General features: G+C 38.8%; 1 protein-coding gene across 1 annotated transcript; it reads left to right on the plus strand.

Annotated features, from left to right (window-relative positions):
* The first annotated feature begins 3,437 nt into the window (after nt 1-3,437).
* Nucleotides 3,438-6,298, plus strand: LOC133774893 (casein kinase I-like). Its single transcript, XM_062212866.1, has 2 exons — nt 3,438-4,436; nt 6,221-6,298. Exons 1-2 carry the CDS (start codon nt 3,467-3,469, stop codon nt 6,247-6,249), a joined length of 999 nt encoding a protein of 332 aa, XP_062068850.1. The 5' UTR covers nt 3,438-3,466; the 3' UTR covers nt 6,250-6,298.
* The last annotated feature ends 2,535 nt before the right edge of the window (nt 6,299-8,833 follow it).

The raw sequence follows: 8,833 nt of genomic DNA on the forward strand, positions 1-8,833 counted from the left end.
TAAATGAAAAAAAGTCCAATTTCTCCCAAAAAAGACAAAAATATTTTGGGAAGAAACTCCAATTAATGTAAAGAAAACCAATTAATTGATTGTGGCCAGGATTTTAGAGCATTAAGTATTTATTGTTTACGCATGCATTTCTTAAGCATTTTTGAGAAATTTTGGGGAGATGTTATATTAACGTTATGGTGATTAATAAATTATGCCTTTTGGAAGTTTATAATTTACATATATGAAAGATTTTGTGAGAAAGCACCAGAGAGAAAACTGACCAAAAATGAGAAAAAGTGAAAGCAGAAAAGATGAAAAGAAGAAAGCGTGGAAAGGAGGAGTAGGAGAGAAAGAAGAGAAAGAGAATTCAAGGCATTGTGCATACACTGAAGGATTACATCTTTGCCCTGGGTCTCTGGCTTCACTAATCTCTGCCCTATCTTAACTTCAGTGAAACACACACCTTTACTTTCAGCCCTTGTGAATTGTTCAATTGACATTCAAGACAGGATGCCTCACACTCTGAGATGAGTGCTATTCATTTTGTTTCCTTCAAAAGGTCTATTGAGAAATTTTAATCAAGGAGTCTTCACAGGGGTTAACATGCATAAAAGTAAGAATATCTCATTTGAAACTATTATGCAGTGTAGTAACTACTGACCCAAGAGAAAAGTAGGTTTAAAAGTGATGGCAAGGAAACCCAATAGAGAGTAAGCGCAATTCTGCTTTAAAAGGAGACTCTGAAAATTGAAGGTAATCTGAAAAAGAGAATGGGGAGGATTACATTATCTAGTTATGCAAATGCTTATTGTTAAAATCTGTTGAAAATCATAGTATTTTAGATTTGAAAGGGGTCTCAGAAATTTTCTACTGTAACAACCTTGTTTTATAGTAAAGATTCTGAGGTCAAGATCAGTATCTTGGCAGAATCACACATTATTTGCTAACAATGTTATTATTATTATTACCATTATTATTATTATTAGTGATAGAACTGGAATTAGAAACTATGTCATCTGACACCTAGTCCATTCACTGTTCTCTCAACATCACATTCCTATTCCACTTAAAATGAATTTACCTAATTACTCTAATATTTCACAAAAAATAGGTATTACATCTCAGTTTTATTACAGCAGACTAAAATGTTGTCTAAGATACATGCAGATACTCTACTTTAGAGCAATGGTCAGATTTGAGCTTGCAGCAGCTAGCGTTGTGACACAGTGGATTGAGCCACAATATCCCACATGACTGCTGGTTCAAGTCCTGGCTACAAAATTCCCCATCCACCTCCCTGCTAATGCACCTGAGAAAGCAGTGGTAGATGACTCAAGTACTTGGGCCCCTCTACATGGGAGACCGAGATGGAGTTTCTAGCTTTGGCCTGGTCCATTCCTGGCCATGGCAGCCATTTGTGGAATAAATCATCAGATAGAAGATATCTCTCTCTGTCTCTCCCCCTGTCTCTGTAACTCTGGCTTTCAAACAAATAAATAAATAATCTAAAATAAAATTAAGGCTCACCCAGAGCATTTGTTAGAAATATTCCTGAGCCTTAATCCTTCTAAGTCTAACAAACTGTAAGCCAATGCTCATGTTGTTTATTCACATTTGTTACACTTTTCCTAGTGAAGTTCTAGAAACAAGCAGTCATTATAGGGAATCCACTCTTGGTAAATTGGATGAGAGCAATTAATTTTCAATGCATAAACACTATGAAAATAATTACCATTATCAGAATTGGCTGATTTTAGCTCTAATTGTCCTTCATGTTTGTAATAGCCTCTTGCTATGCTGAATACTTTTATAATTTCTTTTCTTTGCCTCCATGTTCCTCCTAAACTACCTGTTTGCAACTGGCAAACAACGTATCTCCAGTATCACCTCTATTGTGAAGCATTTCTAGTGTCTCCCACATTGCCTTGGGAGACCTTTTTTACTATTTTCTCTTTGTATCTTCTAACTCTGCACTTCTGGCCTTTTCTTATTGAATGACAATTATTGCTTTGTATGCTTATTTCCCCCAAGAAAAAAATTTCCTTGAGGCACTATTCTCTATTTATATTTTCACATTGCCTAGCATAGCAACAGGTACACAAACATTTGTTTATTAGATGCTTATAAAATTGAGAATAACAAGAGAGAAAATACACAAATTGTTAGTAAAATGATGCTGCTTTATCTGTGGCACCATTTCAGGCTCTGGCCCCCATCTCCAGCCTGGCTCTAGATGTCAGGTGACAAAATGGCCCAACTGCAAGTGTCAGTTCAACTCACACCCTAACGGGATTTGCTGCTGCCACTTCCTACCCCCTGCAAGAGTATAAAAGGACCTGCTTCCCGAACATGTGCGTTCTCTCTCTTGACCTCTCTCTCAACCCCTCTTTCCCTTTTCACTCCCTTTCTTCTTTCCCCTCTCCCTTTGGCCTGTGGGATTTCCCCCTCAGTAAACCCTTTCCCTTACTTTGGTGTTTGGTGTGTTGTGTGGTGGCCTTACATTAATGATAGGAATAAAATACAATTAATATAATATCCTCTGTGAGTGAAATTCATGATTCCTAAATACAGCTCACATACTATATGAGAGTACTTCAAAAGGCTCATGGAAATGGAATTGCAAGATGATTATTTTGGTGCAAAAAATTGAAACCCATGAATAGAATTTTTTTATAATATTATATTACCATTTTTGAACTTTATGAAGACCCTTCCCATATGTGTGTGTGTGTATGTGTGTGTGATATCATTTAATCCTTGGTAGACCTATAAATAAAATTAAAATTAATTTTGTCAGAAAACAATATGTGCAAAGTATAATTTCATGATACAAAATCTTCAGTGCAAGTATTCAGAAGTTATTCTCCAAAATTTAGCACCAATAATGACAAGCCATTCATTTATTCCTGAGCCATTCCTTTAGTTTGGTCCCTAGAATCCCACAACAGTCAGAAATCTTTGAGAGAAATTGAGGTCCCTTCTAACCCTATCCACATTGCAGGGTGTTGGTCACCGAATTTGATGACATTCCTGAGCCTAACACCTCACAGAGTACCCATTTCAGTTTTAAGAACTCTAATTTTTTGGAATTCTGTGTTGGCGGGAGCTGGAGTAACAAGATGGCGGCGGCGGCAGAGTGACAGGGCTCCTCAGGTAGGCCGGCCACTGGGGCGGCAGCGGCATCACCTCCCTAACTCACCGGGCTGCTTTTCCTGCCCCGAAAGCGAGGCAGCGGCAGCCTAGTAACCGCAAGAACTGCCTCACAATCGCAGGCCTGGCAAGAAGAAACCTGACTGAGCGGCGGTGGTCGGTCCCCGTCAGCCGGTTCTGGGCGCTGTGACGCCAGGAAAGGCCTCCCCGTCCACTCCCTGCCGCCCTCGTCCTCAGCCTTGCCCGGTGGACGAGCCTCAGAAGCCTCCTACGCCCCCTCAGAGGTGCAGGGGCTTTGCCCCAGCCTCCATCTTCGTCTCTCAGGATGGCGACCAGCAGCGGCTCCAAGGCTGAATTCATAGTCGGAGGGAAATACCAACTGGTGCGGAAGATCGGGTCTGGCTCCTTCGGGGACATTTACCTGGCGGTTAACATCACCAACGGCGAGGAAGTGGCAGTGAAGCTAGAATCGCAGAGGGCCCGGCATCCCCAGTTGCTGTACGAGAGCAAACTCTATAAGATTCTTCTAGGTGGAGTTGGTGTTCCCCACATACGGTGGTATGGTCAGGAAAAAGACTATAACGTGCTGGTCATGGATCTTCTGGGACCCAGCCTCGAAGACCTCTTTAATTTCTGTTCAAGAAGGTTCTCAATGAAAACTGTGCTTATGTTGGCTGACCAGATGATCAGTAGAACTGAATATGTGCATTCAAAGAATTTTATACACAGAGACATTAAGCCAGATAACTTCCTCATGGGTATTGGGCGTCACTGTAATAAGTTATTCCTTATTGATTTTGGTTTGGCCAAAAAGTACAGAGACAACAGGACAAGGCAACACATACCGTACAGAGAAGACAAAAACCTCACCGGCACAGCCCGATATGCTAGCATCAGTGCGCATCTCGGTATTGAGCAGAGTCGCCGAGATGACATGGAGTCATTAGGATATGTTTTGATGTACTTTAACAGATCCAGCCTGCCATGGCAAGGACTAAAGGCTGCAACAAAGAAACAGAAATACGAAAAGATTAGTGAGAAGAAGATGTCCACTCCTGTTGAAGTTTTATGTAAGGGGTTTCCTGCAGAGTTTGCCATGTACTTAAACTATTGTCGTGGACTGCGCTTTGAGGAAGCCCCGGATTACATGTATCTGAGGCAGCTATTCCGCATCCTTTTCAGGACCCTGAACCACCAATATGACTACACATTTGATTGGACGATGTTAAAGCAGAAAGCAGCACAGCAAGCAACATCTTCCAGTGGTCAGGGTCAGCAGAACCAAACCCCCACAGGTAAGCAGACTGATACAACTAAGAGTATATGGGAAAGGTTTTTAAGCATGGATTGTGGCACAGAAGTAGAGCAGATGACCAGAGCAGCATTTGGTTCTCCCCAAATCTAGAAATTTTAGTTCTTACGTACACTAGCCAGTGGTTGTGGACAATCAATTTACTTGGTGTAAAGAACTTAATTTCATTATAAACTGGCTCAGGGCAGCATTGGTGATGCTGTATCCTGAGTTGTAGCCACTGTTAATTGTTTTTATTAAAGGAATTTTTAAAAATATTTATTTATTTGAAAGTCAGAGTTACACAGAGAGAGGAGAGGCAGAGAGAGAGAGGGAGGTCTTCCATCCGATGTTCACTCCCCAGATGGCCGCAATGGCTGGAGCTGTGCCGATCCGAAGCAGGAGCCAGGAGCTTCTTCTGGGTCTCCCGCATGGGTGCAGGGGCCCAAGGACTTGGGCAATCTTCTACTGCTTTCCCGGGCCATAGCAGAGAGCTGGACAGGAAGTGGAGCAGCCAGGTCTCAAACTGGTGCCCTTATGGGATGCCGGTGCTTCAGGCCAGGGCGTTAACCCACTGCACCACAGCACCCGCCCTTAGCCACTGTTAATTGTGAAGGTTAACTGAGGTAGTGAAACATGGTGTCCAGTTTTTTATCACATTTTTTTGAGTGGAAAAGTTAAATGATTGACACACACAAATTGTGTATGTGTCATTTTTTGTTGTTAAGTTCCGTTATTTTGAACTAGACTGCTTTGAAATCTCATTTCAGAAGAATGGCATAAGTAGTCTTCAGCTACAGTTGTGATGATTGTTCATTCTCACAATTGAGCATTCTTAGGTTTTTTTCATCCCTGGAGTTTTCAAGTTGTTCACTTAAGACATTCTTAAAATAGTTGGATTCTTGTTTGCAAGCCAGCTGTTAGGGTAACAACCAAAAATTCCAGTGCTTGAACATAGAAAAGACTCTGCATGCTTACCTGTGCTAGAAATAACAGCATCTAAAGTGAAGACTTAAGAAAAACTTAGTGACTACTAATAGTCCTATGACTCTGAATTAATTGTACAGTGTTCTTAGTACTAAATGAAAAAAAAGCATATTTGTCACAGAAAATTAGTTAACATCTTACAGCTGAACATGTATGTATGTTGCTTAGATAAATGTAATCACTGTAAACATTTATATGATCAGGGATTTTTTTCTATTTTGAAATGGGAGCCTTTTTATTTACAAGTTTATTAAAAAGTAAAAATTTTGTAAAAATTCTAATTTTTGGAATTTTGGCCTTTTAAAACAGATCTATACATCTCACTTATGTTTTTCTGGACATGCGTGGAATTCTTTTCCACTGTTAATTGTTTTTTAAAGGAATTTTAAAATATTTATTTATTATTATTATTTATTATTATTTATTTTTCACAATTCTTTTTCACATCACTCCTTAAGATTTCTAAAGACAGTTGTCCAATTCAACCTAGCATATTTTCTTAACTGAATAAGACATAGGGAAAATACTATATTTTAAAATTTGAAAAAGAAATCAAGTATATTAATTAAAATGCAATGATATATTTACCACTAGTGTTATAAATAATGTCATTCAGAAAGAATATATAAGGATATGTAAGTCAAATTTACATTACACTTAAGTCTTCACCATACAAAAAGTATGGATGATAAATAAATTCCTTTTAAAAGGGTTTTCTTATTTGATTTCTGCTTATTATCCTATTTCAATTTGACAAGAGTGTTTGGTCATTGATAATATCTTTGCTTCCATATTTTTCAGATGCAGAACTATATTCATGTGAACACTGAAAGTATTCTCAGAAGAAAATTTCAAATGGCAATTTGCTATCAAATGTAAGAATCTGTCCCTAATTTTGTTTCATGGTGACATTCCCACCCAGTTCAAGACATAGCTGATAAACCTTCCTTCTACTTGAAGTCTCCATGTCTGATAAAAAATGGAATAGTTAAGTTTATGCAGCTGTTCACGAGCTAATTATCTGCAATCATTTCTGATTACTTAATAGGCCATGGTAGGATGTGTGTTCACTGCTATGTGGAGTTTACACATTAGGCTTTAATGTGCTGATATGGTTAATTGTGGTGCTCACTGCTGCCTGCTAATAGAACATTCCTGAAAATGAGACCATATCTCAATGGAATTTGCTTGTCTATTTTAAATAAGTAATAACTACAAACTCAGATTCTAGATCCGGTGTTTACCATTGTAAGAATGCACTTTTTAGTGCTGTATCATTTCTAATGCAGTTGAATTATTCAAGTTTGAGAAAACAAGTTATTAAACTAATGAGTCAATAACCAGCTCAAACACATAGATTTAACATGTTTTCCTGCTCTGTTCAGTTTCCCAAATTATTTTCTGCCATTGATAGCAAAATAAATTCTTTGAACTGGTGCCAAATAAGCTGAATGCAGTAACATAATAATGAGAAAAATAAATGCATATTAAAGGCAGACAAATATGTATTAGTGTGTAACCAAGATGCCCATGCTAGTGAGTGAGAGTTACACAGATATGTTAGTAGGGAAGGTAGACATGAAATTGTTGTAATGAGATCATTACTTTGTTTTGCATTTTGATAGCATTTAGTCCAAAGCATTCATATGTCACTTTAAAAATTTAGGGCTATTCTTTTGTTGATGCTCCATATTTATTATTTTTCTGATTACCAGAGATGGATGCAAGGTGCCTATGTATATGTTCTAGGTATTCTTTTTTATCCTTCTTTTTGTTCACAAGATCTATTTTTCCCCTATCATCACCTCTTCACTCCTTCATCTGTTCTTAACATCCTGTCTTTTCTGTCCCTCACCACTTTTTTATTAGAGAAGTCAAAAGGATTTAAATAAGAAATAGGAAATGTACCTTTGACTTTCTTTGTAATTTCTAAAAATAATACTTTTCTCCACTTTTTTGGCCCTTCCCTAGGCTGATCCTGCTCTCTCTTTTAAAGGCATTGGATTCACACTTTTGTGAATAGATCTCAACAAATGGGACCCTGTGGGACTCCTTGGGCCCATCACTCTGCGTGAAATTGTTCCCAGAAATACTATAAACATGGTGTTTCTATGGGCTTAAAGCTATAATCTCTGAAGAAACAGGAACAGAAGGGGATTTAAATAATTTTAATTGACAATGATTTATTCTCATTGTTCTGGTAGAATGTAATATATGCCTGAGTTACTCCAAAGCTTGAGTTTCTCAATTCTTCATAAATTAAGGACTTTTAATAGTTCCTTCATGTTTCCTATTTCTATATTTTTGATATCTTATTGAAGCCATAAAACTTCAGAATCTTCTGCTTATTTCAAAGGAATTTTTAAAAGTTTGTGGAAATATAGAATTCAAAGATACTTCTTTTGATATAAAATTTTTTGAAATTTAGGCATGGATTTTTCATAATGTACATTTTATATGAACTTTTTGAAGGCCCCTCATACTTTTATTCTTTTTTTTAATATTTTATTTATTTATTTGAGAGGTAAAGGTATAGACAGAGAGAGGGAGAGACAGACAGAAAGGGCTTCCACCCATTGGTTCACTCTCCAAATGGTCACAATGGCTGGAGCTGAGCTGATCCAAAGCCAGGAGGCAGGAGTTTCTTCCAGGTCTCCCACGCAAGTGCAGGGGCCCAAGGACTTGGGCCATCTTCTACTGCTTTCTAGGCCATAGCAGAGAGCTGGATCAGAAGTGGAACAGCCAGGACTAGAGCAGGCACCCATATGGGATTCCGGAACCACAGGTAGAACCTTAGCCCACTTTGCCACAATACCAGCTTTCCTTTAGTCTTTTTTTTTTTTTTTTTTTTTTTTTTTAGATTTACTTATTGATGTGAAAGTCAGAGTTACACAAAGAGAGAAGGAGAGGTAGAGAGAGAGAGAGAGAGAGAGAGAGAGAGATCTTCCATCTACTGATTCACTCCCCCAATTGGCCACAGTAGCAGGAACTGCACTGATCCAAAGCCAGGAGCCAGGAGCTTCCTCTGAGTCTTTACACATGGGTGCAAGGGCCCGAGGACCTGGGCCATCTTCTACTGCTTTCCCAGTCCATAGCAGAGAGCTGGATTGGAAGTGGAGCAGATGGAATTAGAACTGGCGCCCATATGGGATGCTGGCACCACAGGTGGCAGCTTCACCCGCTACGCCACAGTGCCGGCCCCCCTCTTTTAGTCTTAAAGTTCCAGTCTACACATATACAACATGACCTTCCTCATGCTCCCAAACATTCAGCTTGCTCCCCTTTCTCCTTGGGCTCTTCTCTCCTGGGGAAATTCAAGTTCTTTTTAAATATGGTCACCATTGCTGTTTTTTCCCCTGAAACATTTTGGGAGAATTGTGACAGGTTATAGCAGCAGTACTATTAATAACAAAG

This window comes from Lepus europaeus, chromosome 16, assembly GCF_033115175.1.
Source record: "Lepus europaeus isolate LE1 chromosome 16, mLepTim1.pri, whole genome shotgun sequence".
Taxonomy (NCBI): domain Eukaryota; kingdom Metazoa; phylum Chordata; class Mammalia; order Lagomorpha; family Leporidae; genus Lepus; species Lepus europaeus.